The sequence below is a fragment of the Myxocyprinus asiaticus genome, chromosome 8 (genome assembly GCF_019703515.2).
Source record: "Myxocyprinus asiaticus isolate MX2 ecotype Aquarium Trade chromosome 8, UBuf_Myxa_2, whole genome shotgun sequence".
Taxonomy (NCBI): Eukaryota; Metazoa; Chordata; class Actinopteri; order Cypriniformes; family Catostomidae; genus Myxocyprinus; species Myxocyprinus asiaticus.
Window position 1 is genome coordinate 12636547 of NC_059351.1, and position 21773 is coordinate 12658319.

The 21773-nt window shown below is 37.6% G+C and overlaps 1 protein-coding gene across 1 annotated transcript in view; it reads left to right on the top strand.

Moving 5' to 3' along the window:
• LOC127445557 (protein sidekick-1-like) overlaps positions 1 to 21773 on the top strand; it is a 317499-nt gene that overhangs the window by 133397 nt on the left and 162329 nt on the right. The window contains exons 5-7 of the mRNA XM_051705711.1: positions 977 to 1083; positions 4982 to 5129; positions 15822 to 15955. Coding sequence (XP_051561671.1) covers positions 977 to 1083; positions 4982 to 5129; positions 15822 to 15955 — 389 coding nt within the window. The remainder of the gene's footprint in view (positions 1 to 976; positions 1084 to 4981; positions 5130 to 15821; positions 15956 to 21773) is intronic.

Sequence of the window (21773 nt, forward strand, 5' to 3'; positions counted from 1 at the left end):
AGTTCCTTTCACTGGAACTAAGGGTCCAAGCCCAGCTCCTGAAAAACAACCCCACACCATAATCCCCCCTCCACCAAACTTCACAGTTGGCACAATGCAGTCAGACAAGTACCGTTCTCCTCGCAACCACCAAACCCAGACTCGTCCATCAGATTGCCAGATGGATAATCGTGATTCGTCACTCCAGAGAACGCGTCTCCACTGCTCTAGAGTCTAGTGGCGGCGTGCTTTACACCACTGCATCCGACGCTTTGCATTGCACTTGGTGATGTATGGCTTGGATGCAGCTGCTCGGCCATGGAAACCCATTCCATGAAGCTCTCTATGCACTGTTCTTGAGCTAATCTGGAGGCCACATGAACTTTGGAGGTCTGTAGCGATTGACTCTGCAGAAAGTTGGCGACCTCTGCTCACTATGCGCCTCAGCATCCGCTGACCCTGCTCTGTCATTTTACGTGGCCTACCACTTCATGGCTGAGTTGCTGTCATTCCCAATCGCTTCCACTTTGTTATAATACCACTGACAGTTGACTGTGGAATATTTAGTAGCGAGGAAATTTCACGACTGGACTTGTTGCACAGGTGGCATCCTATCACAGTACCACGCTGGAATTCACTGAGCTCCTGAGAGCGGCCCATTCTTTCACAAATGTTTGTAGAAGCAGTCTGCATGCCTAGGTGCTTCATTTTATACACCTGTGGCCATGGAAGTGATTGGAACACCTGAATTCAATTATTTGGATGGGTGAGCGAATACTTTTGGCAATATAGTGTATGTATCAAAGAATTTATTCAGTAAATGTGCTTCCATTGTAGTTTATGTGCATGTCTTCTTACAGAAAAGTGTGCTAAAAGTGTTCCAAAATTTGCAAAAAAATACGTGGATGGAAACCCAGCTATTGACTCTGCAAGTGAGCACTATGAAAACTCTTGTAGTTGGTTTTCCTTGCATTCCCTCATTCTCTTTCTCTCTCAGGTACATGGTTGCGTCGCTAAACCGCGAGGATGTGGGAGTGTATCAGTGCATTGTGAGGAACAGGATGGGTGCGCTGATCCAGACAAGAGCCGATGTTCGCGTGGCTTGTAAGTACATGTGTATGTTGTCAGAGGAGAATTCCGGGGGGCTGAACCACAAATGGATTTCACATATCATCACTCTCACCTTGAACACACACATATGCATGTACCACAGGGTCCCATAAGGGATGAACTGAGAGTGACATTTGGAAACACTCCAGTAATTTTTAAATGTGCTGTCATGCCGGAACGCTTTATTTACTGTATGAAATACAACAAGCGTATGAGAAGGCCTGCATGGTATCTGCACTTTTGAAAATTTTCTGCACTGATTGTGGGGAATTGCAGTTGTATTAGTAGCTAAATGCATTATTCAATTAGCCGACATATTCACTAAACAAATATTCCATATATGGATATGTAGATGTTTGTGAATGACGGGAGTTCAAATTCTGCTGAAATTGAGGAAATCTGTAGAGCTTTCTGAGGAATTTACAGATTTTACACATTTGGGTCAAATACATGACACTCATTTTTCTACATTCATCAAGTTATTCAAAAATATATTGAAAATGCGATTCACAAAGCAAATCACAAATAATTAATTACACCTCTACTAAGATAAAAAAAAATATATATTTCTTATTTCTTAAAATAAAAATATATAAGTGGTAAGTCCATTAAAAGCTGAAATTCTTGGAATAATTTTATTCCAATAATTTGGAATAAAATGATTATTTGTTCTTACAAAAAAAAAAAAAAAAAGGCAGTGAAACAATTTTGTTTAAAATATGATTATTCTTTAAAAAACTTTCATCCACCAAATCAAAATCAGATGGTGTAACAAACATGCAGTTAGCCATTTTGTTGTAAAAAAAAAAAAACATAACAACATAAAATAGACTCTTGTGACTCTTTAGACTCTCATGACTATGTGTGAAATAAAAAAAATGAAAAAATCTGATGATTGTTTTAGAATTTAATAAAAATGCACATTTGGTACAGTTTAAATGGAGTGACCTTAAGAAATGTTCTTGAATTTCATGACTTAAAAATAACCTGATATATATATATATATATATATATATATATATATATATATATATATATATATATATATATATATATGTGTGTGTGTGTGTGTGTGTGTGTGTGAGTGTACAGTATTGTGCAAAAGTCTTAGGCACATAAGATGTTTAACAAAAACATTTGTCTTAATAAGGTTATTATATCTTCAACTTTAGTGTGTCATAGTAAATATAAATTTTAGACTCCCAAACATTACTTTTACAAATAGAATAAAATAGACTAGGAGAACAGGGAGCCCTGCAACAGATGCATTGCCCCCACAGGGAGAAAAATGTGTCCATGTGTATCTAGTGGAATTGGTGCAGTTTTGAAGGCAAAGATGGTAACACCAAATATTGATTTAGCTTCTTTTATGTTTACTGGACTTTGTATGATGTTAATTGATAAATGAAAACTATTTATGGGATTATTTTGAAAGAAATCTTCACTATGCAACATTTTTCACAAGTGCCTAAAACTTTTGCACATTACTGCATGTATGTATGTATGTATGTATATATATATATATATATATATATATATATATATATATATATATATATATACAGGCGGCCAAAAGTTTGGAATAATGTACAGTTTTAGCTGTTTCTGAAGGAAATTGGTACTTTAATTCACCAAAGCGGCATTCAACTGATCACAAAGTATAAAGAAGTATAAAAACAGCACCATCACTATTTGAAAAAAGTAATTTTTGATAAAATCTAGACAGGCCCCATTTCCAGCAGCCATCACTCCAACACCTTATCCTTGAGTAATCATGCTAAATTACTAATTTGGTACTAGAAAATCACTTGCCATTACATCAAACACTGCTGAAAGCTATTTGGTTCATTAAATGAAGCTTAACATTGTATTTGTGTTTGTTTTTGAGTTGCCACAGTATGCAATAGACTGGCATGTCTTAAGGTCAAGATTAGGTCAAAAATGGCAAAAAAGAAACAGCTTTCTCTAGAAACTCGTGAGTCAATCATTGTTTTGAGGAATGAAGGCTATACAATGCTTGAAATTACCAAAAAACTGAAGATTTCATACAAAGGTGTACAATACAGTCTTCAAAGACTAAGGCCAACTGGCTCGAACAAGGACATAAAGTGATGTGTAAGGCCAGATGTACAACTAAACAAGAGGATAAGTACATCAGAGTCTCTAGTTTGAGAAATAGACGCCTCACATGTCCTCAGATGACAGCTTCATTGAATTCTACCCGCTCAACACCAGTTTTCATATACAATAGTAAAGAGAAGACTCAGGGGTGCAGGCCTTATGGGAAGAATTGCAAAGAAAAAGCCACTTTTGAAACAGAAAAACAAAAAGAAAAGAGTGGGCAAAGAAACACAGACATTGTACAACAGATAATTAGAAAAGAGTGTTATGGATCTTAACCCCATTGAGCTTTTGTTGGATCAGCTAGACTGTAAGGTGCGTGAGAAGTACCCAACAAGACAGCCACATCTATGGGCAAGTGCTACAGGAAGCGTTGGGTGAAATGTCACCTGAGTATCTGGACAAACTGACAGCTAGAATGCCAAGGATCTGCAAAGCTGTCATTGCTGCACGTGGAGGATTTTTTGATGAAAACTTTTTGAAGTAGTTTAAGAAGTTCTGAAAATGTTTTTCAAATTGTAATAGTAATTTTTTCACGTTATTAATGTCCTGACTATACATTGTGATCAGCTGAATGCCACTTTGGTGAATACAAGTACCAATTTCTTTCCATAAGAGCAAAATCTGTACATTAGTCCAAACTTTTAGCCGCCAGTGTATATATATACACTACCCGTCAAAGGTTTTGAAACACTTTTTTTTTTTTTTTTTTTCACATTTTAGAATAATAGTAAAGTCATCAAAATTATGGAATAACATGTTGTTGTGACTAAAAATAAATCCAAAATAAATGAAAAATGTGTCACCCTTTGCCTAGATTTTGCAGAAATATACTCGACATTTTCTCAATCAACCTGGGATGCTTTTTAAACTGTATTGAAGGAGTTCCCATCTATATTGGGCACTTATTAGCTGCTTTTCTTTATTATTTGGTCCAAGTCATTTTTTATGAAATTTTAGTTTTATAATGAAATAAATTAATAAATAAATAAATTAATATGGTGGCACAATTATATTTTTGTCTACAAAACTAATTTCAAACATTTAAGCATACGCCTTCAAATCAAAAGATTTTTAAGATCATGAGAAACATTTCAGTCAAGTGTTTCAAAAGTTTTGACCGGTAGTGTATATATACAGTATATATCAAATATACCTTGAAATATATGTTTGAAACATTTTTGAAATTTATCATTAAGTTTTGTACATTCAAATGAATTCAAGGTGCAAGTATTTTAATACCTTTTACTTGATTGTTAAACCTTTTGAATTTTGTTATTAATTATTATTAAATTGTTATATATATATATATTATTATTATTATTATTATTATTATTATATTATTATTATATCATTAAATTTGTTAAATATAGAAATTTGTATGCTACAAATGTTTTTCAAAAAAGATTTTGAAACCAACATGGACACAAATATTACTTTGTGTTTTAAACTAGATTTTTAAAAGATTTCTCATTTTTATTATCTCAGAAAACCTTATTTGTCCACAACTTAAAAAAAGAAAAAAAAGAAAAAAGAAAACTGTGTATAAACACATAATAATAATCCACTTACTGTAATAATCTGCTTTCATATTTTCCTCCACATTTTACCATCTGAGTTACCCAGTTTCTGTTCCAATTCTTACAGTAGTTTTAGGCTTCAGGTCCTGCATACTGTTTTTCTTGACTCCATGTTTTTATTAGTCAAGTGGTCATTAGTAGAAAACTTCCTCTCCATCTCTTTTTTCTGTTTCTTTCTCTTTCTCTCTCAGACATGGATAGCTTTGCTGATCTTGAACAGAGGAAGACAGTTTCTCAGGGAAGGGCTGCTGTCCTCAACCCTCCCGCAGTGGCCAGTTACCCAAGCCCTCAGGTCACATGGTTCAGAGATGGCTACAAGATCATCCCTAACCATCGAGTGTAAGTTGCATTTTTGCAACTCATGACAGGGTTATTATAGTTTTTATTTTAGCTTTTATTTATTATATCATTTTAATCGATGGTATATGCTTCTGTTGAAGCTGACAGTCTGTGTTATTTCAACCTTTTTTTTTTTCATTTATTTAATTTTGGTATTTGTTGTGAAGTACTATACTACCCAAGATCCTGCGGTAAAAAACCACCAATCAGAGAGTCACAACAAACAAAGTGCACCACAAGTGCTCTGCAGTGACCGCCCCCCACATTATGAATGACATAATCGAGTCAGCCTCTCACAAGTACCTCAAACTACTTATATCCTTAAAATATACTGTTGCTTTACTTAGAATCTAGAACATTAAATCAATAGATATATATTTTTTTATTTACATTTATGCATTTGGCAGACGCTTTTATCCAAAGCAACTTACAGTGCACTTATTACAGGGACAATCCCCCCAGAGCAACCTGGAGTTAAGTGCCTTGCTCAAGGACACAATGGTGATGGCTGTGGGGATCGAACCAACAACCTTTTGCTTACCACTTCAGTGCTTTAGTCCACTACACTACCACCACTCCATCAAATATTTGATTACGTAATTCGCAATGCTTCATGAGATCGTAGTTTGTGGAAAAAGTTAAGTACACTGTGGCAGGGTGAGCAAGAGACAGACACAATGCATGTGGTGTCAGGCCTCGGAGAGGCATATATTTGAAATTATAATAAACATAAAAATGTTAAAAAAGAGGAATTAAAGTGTTAAAGGGGGGAAAGTGTCCAAAATAAAGGGTGATCTGTGTAGGTAAGGCAAGTGTCCAAAGTGATGGTCCAGGACGTGGGAGGGGTCTGAGGGCCGCACACGCTCCCCTCAAAGGTTCCGTGGTGCAAGGGTTGATGGCTTCTGTGGTTGTCTGTCTTCCCTGGGGCTGTGGTGAGTCTAAGGGGGGAAGGCAGCCCGGAATCCTAGCCAGATCTAACTCGTGCCGGGATTTCAGGGAGCCGGTCCGGCGGAACATCTGTCTCATCCGGTACCCTCCCCGCTCTACTCCTGGACCTGCGATGATGGCCGAGTGTGCACACAAGGAGATTGAAGCCAACTTCCCAAGGAGAGGCATGCTCTACATTCTTATGGCAGAAGGATCTTCCTCAGAGGTGGGGTGACGATGACGAGAGGGAGGGGCGGGTCGTTCCACCACAACACATTCTTGAGCCTTTGTCTTTTTGTCTGATTCTCAATATATTTGTTTGCTTCAAATCAAAGTTTGCAATGTTGTGATTCACCTTGGAGCTGGTTGGTTTGGTTCATGGCTTTGAACTCTTTTAGGAAAAATACTTCCAAAATCAAGGTGGCAGAAAAAGTGGTCGGGCAAGTTGTACTCTGTCATGTTTTTTTTTAATTAACAAAAATGTTTTCAATAGTTGTTATTTTAGTTTTCATTAAAATTAATAGCACTACATTTTGACTTACAAGGCTTGTTCTGTATAAAGATCTCTAGATATTGACGACAACCTGCTCTGATTCATTATGTTAATGTGTTCTTAATGCAATAATCTGTCGAAAATGAAGCAGTCTGCATCTTTACAATCAGGAGCATACACACAGACATGCATACACGCATTGAGAATAACTTTGCATCAATCACTGTCTACAGCGTCTTTAAACCGATTGCATCATTTGGCCCTGCGGCAATGATGTGCGTTATGACATTCATTGATTTTCTAAATGAAACCTTACATCCCGCAGTGGTTGCCGCCACCCTCCACATTCTCTGACTGTTAGTCACAGGGTCAACACTTCTACTCCTCAAGCCTTGCTGTCAGTGTCAAGACAGCATCTGAGGATAGCTCACCTCGCTGCTGTCAGTCAAATGGTTGTCATGGCACCTGTAAGTTGGTATTCATTTCAAAGGCCACTCGTACGTGAAATGCGTTACTCTATCAGAGAAAGGATATCTAGAGGGGAGAGACAAATGCACGTATATATGTGCATAGAAGTACACCCACCCACCCATCCACATGCACACAGGTTGTGAGCAGATTGCGAATTATACAATAAGTTTCGGTGCCCTGGTCAAACCTAAGTAAAAAAAAAATAAAAAAATAAAAATAATAATATTTCAGTTAATTTAATTTCAATCTAAGAAATTTAAGTGAGGTTTATGATTAAAACAAGAAGAAAAAAAACTGACTTGTTAAGAATAAACATAACATTATATTCTATGAAAACAAATTATTATCTTGAACAATTTTGTTTCTCAAGTAAATTTATCTTAAAGGTGTTTTTTAACTGGAAAACAAGCCAGTGATACTGATTAAGAAAATGATTTTTTTTTTTTTTGCAATGAAGTTAGGAGACTTCCACAACTAAAGAGAATGTCCAGACTAAAGTGGTTTGAATTGGTTAGTTAAATTAGATTTAAAATTTCAAAGATGTTTATGCATGTGTGGTTTGGTGGGTTGATATGTGTTTGGAATTTAAATTGAAGTGTGTGATTTCAGAAAGAGTGCTGAAATCAGTCTGTTCATGTTGCTCTTATCTGCATGAAATTTCTGCATCTCCATCCTTACTATTTCCTCTTGATTACTCTTTGAACTTTAGATATCCAGACAGGCACTCCACTTCCCTTCATCTATCGCTTTTTTGCCATCCTTCCCACGTTTTAACAGTTTTTGGCTGCTGTTTCCTCCTGCTGCTCTGATTGTGATAATTAAATTGGCTCTTTAGGATCCTAACACAGCAGAACATCACCGATTGGACCACAGTGTCATCTGGCTTTCCATCCACACATACAACCTCACAATTACATCAAACTTTCTTAAACTTTTTTGATGTACTGACCCACATCTGGGTGACTTGCTGTACCCACTTTCTTTCTTTCTCTGTGGCATTCACTCCACAAGGGATTTTCAAACTTTTTGACGCCTAGAACCCCCAAATATGAGAAGGGACCCCCTGCATAAAATAAAAAGGCAGCTATATATTGTCATGTATATAGACCCATTTATGTGTGAGAAAAGTAGTGTGATATTAAAAGAAATGTTTAGAAAATTTTATAATTGTCTTTGTTGTTTTTCTGAAGCCAAATGAAATATGAAAATATTAATTTGATATGAAAATACTTATTTCATATTAAGTTAAATTAAGGAAACCTGAATAGAAGCATTTTTATTTCAATTCAACTCAAATTTATTATTTTTATTTTTATTTTTTATAATATTGTTACAAAGCAGCTTAACAGAGTAGTAGTTAGTGCCTTGCAACCCCCAGTGAGCTATCTTAAGGCAACAGTGGTGAGGAGAAACTCTAAAAAGTTGCAACACAAGGACAAACTGAAGTCAAATTTGGTAAATGTCAGCTTTTTGTTTCTTTTTTAAAATAATTTTTTAATACTTTTTTCCTCTGAAATTTTCTGGAGGTACCCCCTAGCACCCCCTTGCAGCCTAATACACAACCCTTCTCAAGTTTGCAGATGATATTGACATTACCTTCATTGCAGGTTCTTGATCAACGCATTGATTTTTGGGTTCTACCAGTACATACATGGGTAAGGGTTTCCTTTGATTTTAGGGGTGGTTAATGGTTAGAGCTGGGTTTAGGGATGGGTTTTGACTAGGGCTGGAGAAATCTTGATATTTTTCAACCTTTTGATTATATTGGATAATCTCAATATTTATGTATTTGCTCTGAAATGGCATGAAAATGTATTTTTTTTTTTTTTTTTTTTTTTTTTTTTTGTGCACACTGTCATCAAGGCATGTTGTCTACACTGTTCACTAAATGACCACAAGGAAGAATTATGTTTAACCATTTTTATTTATATGCCAATTAATATGATAATATTATATAATACTTATAAGCAAATTACCCTGCAGCTCTCGCCTGGTTGGCCACTGAAGCTAAGCGAGGTGTAGCCTGCTCAGTACCTTGATGGGAAACCTCCTGAGGAAAACTATGGTTCCTGCTGGAAAAATTAGTAGTGAGGCCTGCAGGGGGTGCTCACCCTGCAATCTGTGTGGGTCCAAATGCCCCAGTATAGCAACAGGGATGCTGTATCGTAAAAAGGCACCGTCTTTTAGATGAGACATTTAACTGAGGTCCTGACTCCTTGTGGTCAATAAAAAATATCAGAAAAGAGTAGGGGTGTAACCACTGGTGTCCTGGCCAAATTCCTCCATTGGTCTCTATCCATCATGGCTTCCTAATAATACCTTATACATATGAATTGACAACATTAGTACACTCTCCTCTCCACTAATAGGTGGTGTGGTGGGCGTTCTGGCTCACTATGGTTGCCGTCGCATCATCCAGGTGGATGCTGCACACTGGTGGTGGTTGAAAATAATCTATTTCTCGAAAAGAGTAGGGATGTAACCACCTGTGTCCTGGCCAAATTCCTCCATTGGCCTCTATCCATCATGGCTTCCTAATAATACCCTATATATATATATATGAATTGGCAACATCACTACACTCTCCTCTCCACTAATAGGTGGTGTTTGGTGAGAGTTCTGATGCACTATGGTTGCCGTCACATCATCCAGGTGGATGCAGCACACTGGTGGTGGTTGAGAAGATTCGCCCACTACTATGTAAAGCGCTTTGCGTGCCTTGAAATTCGCTATTTAGGATAGATTATGAAGTGGGCCAATGGGGCCAGAACCCCGGGACCTCTGACTACCTGGGGCCTCACGGGGCCTCAGGATGAGAGGCTTGCGGTGGCACAACACTCAGAAACAATGTACTTTAAATGCAAAATTGATTTTAACCTAATGTGACCCTGCGTCCACATGTGTGGACATTGTATTTTGGCTTTGCTATATGCAGCACATAATTTAAATGAATTAAAACTGGCTGAATACTGTTCACAAGACTCTATACTGTAATTTAAGGGTTAAATTTCTGGCACACCACGCCACATGACACAACAGCGTGATGTTGATTTCCGTATAACATTCCTACGGGTGCAGCGCCAGCAGAAGTGCCTCTGGTAAGAAACCTCTACGTTTTTTAATTGAAACCTGTTTGGTTGTAAAAAATAGCGTCTCTAGTTTCGTTTGGTATGCCGCTTTAAAAAAAATCCATTCATTTTTCATGTGTCAGCGCACTGATAAATATGAAGTCCACATATGTGGAAAATGGGATCCTATTCCCTCAAAAGTTGAAAAAATATGTGATATTTTGAATACTTTTCAACTATAACATATCTGTGGGTCATTTAATTTAAATTTAAATTTTGTTATATTTTTTTATTTATTTGTTTATTTATTTATTTTGTTATTGTACAATACGGTTCTATTCATTAACATTAGTAAATGCATTCCTATATATTTACTATGCATTTTCACATTGAGAATAAATGTATTCATCCAAAAACTGAAAATTTTTGCTTTCAGAGGCTTTATATGGAGTTAGGATGAAAATAAGGTGCATTTTGAACTGTTCTGAGACCAGTGCACACAGACAGCACACTGGAGGTTAAGTCATTCACTAAATAGGGAGCAAGGGTGCATCCTATAGCTTTCTATGCAGCTAAGGATGTGTCCTCTGTGTCACTGTGTGTCATTTACAGTACACTGTGTGTATGGACTCCCAATGACCAAGAACATTTGCCATTTCACGATTATTAAATTGAAGAATAACTGGAGCGCTTTGCATTAACTATCAAAATACTTACTTATATTTTCGTGTGAGTTTGGTGCGAACCTCCGCAGTCGGCATGCATTTTGGAGCACTTCAGAAGCAGTTAATCTTCACACGCTCTTCAGGAGCTGCTTTGAGTGCGGTCTGCGGTGCAAGTCAGTGAGACAGTTGGAGTGTCACATAATGCAATAACACCAGTAAATTCAACACAAAAATGCAGCGTTCATGGAATTTCTAGATTTGCTTAAAATTCCATCCCATACATGGTGCTTATGTCGAGTCAGTGGAGGGAGTAGGGAGGGGGGCCTCCAGGAAGCTTGTGCCCTGCGGCCTCGCAGGACCATAATCCATCCCTGTATAAAAGTAAGGTATTATTTGTATTAATTAATTATTAAATGAACAAATATAACAATGCAAAGTCATAAACAACAGTATTTACCTGCATAAACATTATAATATATACATACATTGCTAAAACATTGTATGCAAAATGGCATGTGGAGACTTTAATGAACATTTTTTAGTAATGATGCAAACGAATAGTTGAGTCATGAAAATTAATCAGACTTGCCAACACTTATGCCATTTTTACACCTGAAGTTTAAACAAAGATGCTGTCTTAATGATCTCAAAGTCGCAAGTCAAAGACCAGGACAAAAGACAAGACTAGTCTAATGACTAGTGGTCAAATAAAAAGTGCATTATTGCAGTGTTGCTCAATTGTATATTGCCAACCAAACAACTGCGAATATGCCATGAGTATTCAATATATCTTTCGACCGCAAATCCCTTCTCAGATTACCCACAATAAATGTTAGGCCATGACTCCAACCACAAATGTTTTTTTTTTTAAAGAAGTAGGAAAAAAAATTAAAAAATTTTTTGAACTATGCCATCGGTCTGTTAAACCCTTTGTGGTTCTAATTGGAAATTTTATATATAAGACTGTGTCCTCATAAGCAACGTCAACAGATCTGCTTCAGGACAGGATGGTGAACAGCTGGTGTCCCAGTACTGACACAACAACCTGAAGCTGACTGCACAGAAGCCTGAAGTAATGGTTGTGAAGTAAAGGAAGGACACACAAACCCCCAGCACCCTGAACATCAGTGGCTCAGCTGTCAACACTTAAGTGCTTAAGTGTGCCCTTAAGAGGAAAGCAAACACTGATACTGTCGTAAAGATGGGTCAAGAGTGAATGTATTTTACGTATTTGACAATAGAATTGAACTGGTTTTATTGGTCCAATTCTACAGATCAATCATTAGGCCTATATTCTTCATTGCTTCATAACAATGTGGTACATATTACATATTACACATATTATAAATAGTTATATAAATACAGTATATAAATATAATAGTTATATAAATATGATATCTATATAGTTGCACTGTGCTAAAGAATGGTGAACATTACTATTGCATTTCTTTCTTTGCTTTGATACATCTTGCATGCTTTGTGTATTGTATATTTATCGTGATCTTCGGAGTGATTTGGCAAATCAAATTCCACATAAGTACAGTTTCCTAGCAATTCAGCTTATATACTGTCTGCCTCTCTCATATTGTCTCTTTTTCCAAATTTTTCCCATGTTGTCGCCACCTGCTAATAATTTCACTAAGGAGATAGTTAGGAGTTAGATATTAGGATGCAGGTTTCCATCTTTGTAAGTTTTAACACATTTACTGCCAGAGATATTGGTTGTGTTCTGCACTACAAACGGCACCAATTGGAATTTCAAAAATAACACGATTTTTACATTTTCTGACAAAAATATGAGTGATGCTTGCCTGTGCAGTGCTACTGTAGGGTGTCTTGAACGGTTGCTAGGGAATTTCTAGGTGGTTGCTAAGGTGTTATGGGTGGTTGCTGTGGCATTGGTAGGTAGTTTCTAGAATGTTCTGGGCGGTTACTTACTGACTTTCATCAAAAGAGCACAGGCAGAAACCAAATCTTTTTTGTTTCTTTTGTTGTCTGCAGGTGAAAAATTTCTTATTGCTTATAAAAAAAAAATACTAGCACACATTTCCTCAACAAACCGCTCGATTTGAGGAATCATTCAAGTCCGTGGCACAAATGTTGCAAGACTAGCAAGTTTAGAACTTAGGGTTAGGGTTTGTTCAAACCCCTTAGTATGCCAAAGTATGAACAATAGTAGTGATGCTTGTCTTGCAAGCAAAACTAGTGATCATTTCCAAACAGGTCCCCCAAACACTCCTTCTGCTTTGAGCAATTTTATGAAAGTGCCACAGTTTTCACACTCTTCAGAGAAAGCTTCCAAATAGCTTATTTATAGTTGTCTCTTCACATTAAACTGGGACAGGAGAGTGTTTAAACATCGAAAAAATTACACACTTCACCTTTCTTAAGGTGAACGTTCTTAAATCTAGCCTGAATGTGTTAAATACATACCTGAAATACCTCTTTTTTTTTTTTTTAAATTGTAGCTGAAAGTGTGAAAACATCCCATGCTGTGATTTTTTTCCCACTGTGGATTTATTTTGGACTGAGCCCATGTGCTAGACTTCTCTTTTTTTATTTTCCTTTCCCTTCCCTCTTTTTTTCTCCTGGATGGAGAGGCTTGAATTAAAGACTCAGAGTTCAAAGGGATTTTTTTCCCTTGCAGGAGATAGATTAAAACGCTTATTCTTGACGTTTTCATGTGGTCTCCACGTCTACGCTCTCGCACTTTCAAACCCTCTCTTTCTGTCTCTGACTTATTTGACCTTGAACTCCATATGAACAACATCCAATGCCCATTAAATATCTCGCTAAGGAGCTTTGTCTTTTATCTCTCTTGTCTTACTGCTTGCTTGCTTGTTTCTGGCTTGCTTTTGTTGCCCTAAAACAGGGGATCTCTTTTTTGGTTTGGGACAAATATTCAGGCCCCACCCCATTCTTTCACCTTGAGTGTGTGTGTGTGCGCACGTGTGTGTGTGTGTGTGTGTGTATGTGTGTGTGTGTGTGTGCGAGCATGAAAAACTGTGTGAAAGTGTCTAGTAATGAAAGCAAATCCACAGATTTGAAAATCTTAACAAAGAGCTCTGTATATTTAAATGAGCACAGTCACTCATGACTTGACTTTATTGACATTACACAGCTCCTCTGTTTGAAGATTACTGTAGATTTTGGCCACTGTTTCAGAGTTCTGCTATTGGATCAGGATTTGGCAGGTAGCCGTGGATAACTTTTCCCTTACATAAACTAATAATGTCACACTGATGTTTTCGCACTTCTTTTAGGGACAGTGGTGGCTCAGCGGTTAAGGCTCTGGGTTACTGATCAGAAGGTTGGGGGTTCAAGCCCCAGCACTGCCAAGATGCCACTGTTGGGCCCTTGAGCAAGGCCCTTGACCCTATCCGCTCCAGGGGTGCTGTATCATGGCTGACCCTGCACTCTGACCCCAGCTTAGCTGGGATATGTGAAAAAAAGAATTTCACTGTATATGTGCAAATGTATAATGTGTGATAAATAAATATAATTAGAAAAAATTTAATTGTATTATTCTATTTTTGGACTATGCTATAACAGTATTTTTATCCTTATAATTAATTTAAATATGGGACTGAGTTGTTGCACCAGTGCAGAATGAGTTATTCAGCACTACAGTGTGTAATCCCAAAGGGATCATTCCACTGGGAGTTTTTACCAAATTTTTATGCTTAAGCAATGGAAATTGTAACTTCACTAAAGTTGTACAGGAAGGAGAATCCACTGTAGTTAAAAGGATAGTTCACCCAAAAAGTGAAAATTCTTAATCATTTACTCACCATCATGCCATCCCAAATGTACATGACTTTCTTTCTTCTACAGAACATAAATGAAGATTTGTACAAGAATGTCTCAGCTCTGTTGGTCCTCACAATGCAAGTGAATGGTGATGAGAACTCAAGAGTGTCCAAACAGGACATAATGGCAGCATAAAAGTAATCCAAACGACTCCAGTGCTTAAATTGATCTCTTCAGAAGTGATATGATAGGTGTTGACCAGAAACAGATCAATATTTAAGTCCTTTTTTACTATAAATCTCCACCTTTTACTAGCCCTGACCAGTAGGTGGCTGAATGTGAAAGTCACTTCTACACCAGAATGAGGAAGTGAAAGTAAAAGTGTAGATTAGACAGTAAAAAAAGGACTTAAATATTGATCTGTTTTTTACCCACACCTAAAACATTGCTTCTGAAGACATGGATTTAACTATTGAGTCGTAATGATTACTTTTATTCTGCCTTTACGGAGCATATCCTTTTTGGACCTTCTGAGTTCTGGTCACTATTACTTGCATTGTATGGACCTACAGAGCTGAGATATTTTTCTAAAAATCTTCATTTGTGTTCTGCAGAAGAAAGAAAATCATACACATCTTGGATGGCATGAGCAGGGCCAGATCTAGGGGGGTGCCGAGTGGGATTTTTTTTTTTTTTTTTTTGCCCTGTAATAGTGTTTTTGGAAATGGCTTTTTCAGTAACGGCCTGTTTCTCTTGGGAAGGAATGTAATATTGTTCTGGCTTTGTACAGGTTCTGTGGGTGTGGCATGTCAAGTTGTGGCGCTGACACTTCTATCATGGTGACTAAAGTGTGGAGCTCTTAGTGCTTTTGAAATCTTGTATCATCTAAAGGTGTGATTGTGTCATATGTACGTGAAAATGTGAAAGCGCTATTGATGTTTTTCACAAGAGCGGTATTTAACACAGACCACGGAGGAACACAAAAGACTCTCCTCTCTTCCCTTCTTTGGCTCTTTGTTAGGCAGGACTTCCATTAATTGAACATTAAGATTCCTCTACAAAAAGGCGATTTACTTTTTTTTAACTGTGAGGCTAAGCTACAGAAGTGAAGCTACTAAGCTACTATGAGCTACACTCATAGTAAGAGTAAAACTTTCTTCAATTTATATACAAGTGGTCTGTCTCCTCCCTTTATAATGTCAATAGTCACGGCAATTTTACAAATGACCAAAATCATTGTACAGATCACCCTGAGTAAGTTCTCATGTGCGGACATTCTTGTTTACATCTGTTATATATGTTTCTCTTTTCATTTCAGAGCAATAACGTTGGACAATCAGCTTGTGGTGTTGGGTACGACAGCAGCTGATGCAGGACGATATTACATACAGGCTGTAAATGAACGCAACGGAGAAAACAAAACCAGCCCTTCCATTTACCTGAGTATAGCAAGTAAGTTTATTCCACCCCCCCCGATATAAGTGGATTTTAATAGCTAACTTTATATCTTATTTAGAAAAGCAGCTAATCTAAAGGTGAAGTGTGTAGTTTCTGCACTACTAGTGGCACCAAATGGAATTGCAAAAATAATGACTGTTTTCAAACTGATTTCACTGAACACTCCCTCTGTCTGCCATTGGTGGTAAAAAAAAAACAGATAGTCCCGCCCCAAACTCACACCATTGGTTGAGCCAACGGTGCTATGCCAGGCTTGTCCAGATGCTAAAATACGTGTTGAAACGAGCAAAGGTGTAAATCTGTAAATCAACCTACAGTACAAATGGCTTATTTAAAGTTGTCCCTGCATGTACAAATGGCATAGGAGAAAGTATATAAACATCAAAAAACATTACACACTTCAACTTTAAGCTTTAAGACATTGCTTTATAAAAAATGTTCACTAACAAAATTAACAAACATCATTAAATTAAATAATGCTAAACAGATCATTAGTTAAAGTGCATTCAGATAGTCAGAAATGTCATTAAACTTCATGATTCATGATACGTATATTTATATTTCAATCTAAATTAACTACTGATCGTTAAGCATTAGATAATGCTTGTTAATGACTTAAGTTGTTATAAAGTGTTACTAGCTTTTAATCTGCTAAAGTGTTGCTTTGAATGATCGAGAATGAGGTGGTGGGATAATTAATCATCTGGTTATTACAGTAAGAAAATGATCAGTTGAATGTCGCATCTGGTGTACATAAAGGGTATGCAGGCACTATATTATGTCCATTCTTTTTGGATTTTTTTTGGACTCACCATTTTTTTAGGGCACCAACAACAATACCGGTATTGCATGTTATATTAGATTTATATTCTTCTTATGTTTTGTGATTAAAGCTATGGTATGAATTCATAATATTTAATGTATTATGCTGTTCCCATTCAGATTGGTTTATTGGGACAATATATTGACTAACAAAGGTGGATGTTCTTTTAAATTAAGCACATTTACCTAGTGATTCACCTTTCACATTTTCAGCCACCCCATTTCTTTGTACTGTCAACACACTCCAGAAAAACTAGTGTGCATTGTGTGAAAGCCACGACACAGTTTTCTTTATAAAGGACATTAACTTTCATTCCACCAGGAGGAAAGTAGAAGTTTGTTTTATTAAAACCACATTTTTTCCCCTACATTTTATTTAAACATCCAGTTCTTTTATTATAGTACACTGACAGAAAGGTACAGTCCAGAAAACCTTGCTGCATTTAATTTCAAATAAACATAAAACTTACAGAACACAAGGCGAAGAAGAGAAAAGCATTCCACGTGAAAATCTTTTTTCTTGTCATCTTGGCTGTGTTTTAGGGGACATGAGGTTCACAACTGTCAGTCGAATCAGCCATTTAGAGAAATGTCATTTTTCCTAATAAAAAATTTAGAGGAAGAGGCAAAGAGATGTTGAAAGTAGTTTTAAAGGATCTGATCTTCCGCAAACATATTTTTGAGTTGAATGAATGTGACAAGGACACAAGAAGGGGAAGAACAAAGAGACGAAGGGTGCAGAGCTGACAGCAGGAGGGATTTTGAAAAAAAGCAGCTTTTTAATTGATTCATTATTTTTACTTCATACATCCTTTTGTTATTGACTTTTGAGAAGTTTATGAGCTTTAAGCAATGCTTGTTTAGAAGATTTTGTGTGGGACCCGTCAGTCCATGTTAAATTAAAATTTTAGCAGGAACACAGCAGGGTTTTGACAAACCAGGAAGAACCTAAATAGATTAAATGGGGACAGAGACACGTGTGTTTGTTGACAGGGGGTTTGGGTTCATGATTTAAAGCTGAGGGGTGTTATTTTTGTGCCACTAGCATCATAAAGCGGAACGGCAATAATAATTATTGTCTCAAACAGGTTTCCCGAACACACTTTCCTACTACCATTTTCAGCCAAACAGACAGTACCACTCAAATCAGAAGACTTGAGGCATTTTCTGCCTTTCAGTCATTTTGTGTGTTCACAGGGCAGTCCAGGGCAGGTAGGGCAGACAGTATTCAGCATTGTAGGAGCAATATGTAGCATTGACATCAAGCATTTAAAATTGGTATTGCAGTCCAAATTCAAAATATTGGAGAAGAGTTGTTTGCCCCACCCCCTCCTCCCCAGACTTGAAGCTCATGCAGGTTGCCAAGTTGAGGACACGCAACAGGAATGAGCAAACTGACAATGGCAAGCGATGAGCCTTACACTGTAAGTTGATCAGCTAATGTATATGGTTGCAATGTTTATATTGTTTGCAAATTATAAACCAGCTCATGTGGATTTTTTATAACTCTGTCAATGTTAGCTAGATGTATTGCTGGCTTCCATGGCTGCAGCACACTGTGTTTTCCCGCTAACTTATTTCAAATCTGGCAACCCGGGTTGTCGAAATACTATTGGGAAATGGGCAGTGGGCAGGATCACACAGGCCAAAACACAAACAGAATTTCCGGCCTGGAACGGACATTTCAAAGTAGAATATACTGGCTGTAGCATTGTTTTCGTAGAAGCCAGTATTTCAACTTAGCATATTTCCTAAATCTCTGATAACATATTATGATCATTTTATGCTTTATTGGAGTAAATATATAACATGCTCCTTTATGCTTGTTAGTTGTGCGAAAATGCTATTTTGCTACTGTTGCTTTTGACAACATTGACAACAACGAGATGACGTGTAGCTGCTCCATCGTCCTTTTGACATTTATGTGCAGGATATGCATTATAGATATCTACAGTTTATTTTTTTACTAATTTAAATGCTAATTGTTGATATCAGCAATGGAATTACTGATAATGAAAATGCTAATTCAGGGCTTCAGACTGTGACTAAAATGGTCGAAAGTGCTACAAAAAATAAATAATTGCAACTACAATTTAAAATCTAGCCACCATTGGTTAGGAACACTTTGTGTGCATTCATATGCGGTTTTGTCAGGTATCATCTTGTGAGTTATATAATCTTGTGATAATTGATATGTTTCAGTTTAGGAGCCAATGGCTCCATAGTCATTATGTAGTCTTGAGTCTTGTAATTCCTGATATCAATAATTGACCCTTCGCTAAGCTCCGCCCCCCTTGGTTATGGTCGCTCGCTCTGACAAGCTCTGCAGAAATCCCCATAGGAATGAATGGGAGATTGCTGTGAACGGCTTGATTTTTGGCAAATATTCTCATAAACGGAATGGATAATCTTATTAAAGGTGCACTCAGCGATTCCTGAGAAACACTGTTGATAATCAAACTCAGCTGCCAAAACAAACACACCTCTCCCTTCAGTGCTCCTTTGGAAGCTCCGCCCCACAAATTCATGCACACAAATTCCTTTTACCTCTCGGAGGTCTCTCCACCGCTGTTGATATTGACATGGCTCCTAGCCCTCGACTAATCATAATCCTTCTTTTTTAGTTTATATTCGTCTGACCTTTTTCTCTTGAATGGTGAGCTCTGCGCTCTATGCTAGTTTTTAATACTTTTTATGTCATAAACCAGTGAGATTCTAGACACCCTGATCCATAACTGTTCTATGAAGACAATATGTCAAATAATTCAAAATCCTTGGGCTCTGGAGACGTTAAAAGACACTTACGTGCTCAAGCTTATACCCCAGACAGGGCCGCAGACCAGGGACTCGGTTTGGACGGTGCGGCGGGAGAGATTCAGTGTCAACTGTCGAGTATGTTGGCAATGCTGGCAAAGGTCGTAACTGACTTGGAGGATCTTGCTGTAATACGTCGATCGATCACTTCCATGGAGAATTCTCAGAGTTGGTTACAAGAATGGGGGATGTTGAGAAACAGAACGATTAGGTAGAGTCATCAGAGAGGGAATTAGCTGCTTACCCGCTAGTGACCAAGGCGGACTTGGAATGCGTTTTGGAAAAATTGGAAGACCTTGAGAATCGTAGCCAGTGAAACAACGTCTGAATTGTAGGAATTCCTGAGAACGAAGAAGGCCGAGATATGGTGAAATTCCTAGAGGAGCTCTTCCCGAGTCTGCTCGTCATAACAGACCATTAGCTGGAAATTGAGTGAGCACACAGAGTTCCGGCTCGGAGATCCGCTGAGGGAGACAGGCCCCAATCAATTCTGGCCAAATTTTTTAGATCATCCGATAAAGATCTTCTGTTACGCGAGGCGAGGAGTAAAGGAAGGCTTTTTTGGAAGACCCACAACATTTTCTTGTTCCCAGACTTTGCGAATTCGACAAGAGAGAAACGTGATCGATTCAAGGAATGTAAGAAACTCTTACATCAACAGAAGGTCGCTTTCACACTGATGTTTCCGTCCAAATTGAGAATAGATGCTAAGGATGGCCATTAAACATTCACATGCCCACAGCAAGCATTATCCTTCATAAAGTCAATTGAGTGAGTAAGTCAGTGTGCGATGCAGCTGAGTGGACCTGACTCACTGAACAGTTACTTGTTCGTCCAAGGAACTGAGCACCTTCTTTGTTTCTTTCTGTGCTGGTTCCGCCTAGCGGCTGGATAATGTTTTGTGGAGTAACAATCCTTCGGGACAGTTGTGGATGAATCTGCACGTTCTTTGTTCTTACGCCTCCTATTGGTTGGAGTTTGTTCTGTGGAATATTTTTTGCAAAACATTGGAGTGATTAGGGCAGTTTTTTTGCACTCATGTAACAGCCAAGTGAGCCTGACTCACTGAACATTCACTTGACTGTCCAGAGAACTGAGCACCTTTTTGTTTGTGCTGGTTCCGCCTAGCGGCTGGAGTTTGTTTTGTGGAGGAATACACCTTCGGAACAGTTATGTGGATGAATCTACACGTCTTTGTGTTTATGCCGCCTATTGGCTGGAGTTTGTTTTATTTATTATTTTCTGTTGTGTAATTCTGTCTCACAAAATTTGTACCGGAGCACCGGACTTGAGCAATCCGATGGCAATGTTGTCGTGGGGGCTCCTGTTTGAGTTTAGAGGGATCGACGCCGGTTGGCGCTGTCGTGCGCGGGGTTAATGCGCACATTTGTCTTTTTTCTGTTTTTTTGAGGGGGGGGGGTCGGGGTTTGTTTGTTGCTCTAATGTTAGAATGTGGTCTTAATAATTTTGTTTTTGACACACAACCTATTTTTTATAATATGTCAAAATGTAAAATGTTAATATGAGTGGATTGTATGTCTCCATGTGGAATGTGAATGGGTTGGGGCACCCCATAAAAAGAAGAAAGGTTATTTATTTTCTTAAATGTAAGAAATATGATATTGTGTTTCTTCAAAAATGCATCTTTCCCTGCAGGAATCTGAAAAATTTGGGAAGATATGGGGTGGAAATATTTTCTAGTGCTGGCTCAAGTAAGAGCAGGGGAGTCATTACATTGATAAGTAAACATCTACAATTCAAATGTCTCAACAGATGAATAATAAATTAGGAAGAGTCATTATTGTTTTAGCAGAAATTCAGGGGCAAAGGTTGATTTTGGCTAATATTTACGCACCTAACGCTGATGATCAGGGCTTTTTTATAGATCTTGAAGGGATGTTGCAAGCCGCTGGCACCCCTCATGATATAATATTGGGAGGAGACTTTAATCTTTTGATGGACTCAGTCCTTGATCATAGTGAAGCAAAAGTGTTTAAGCCCCCTAGAGCAACATTGACGCTTCACACGATGTATAAAAATCTTGGTCTTACAGATATTTGGAGACTTTTGAATCCATCTGGTAGGAACTATACATTTTTTCATCAGTCCATAAGATTTATTCTAGAATAGATTTTTTATATATATCTAAGTCCATAATTTCATCTGTTGAAGATTG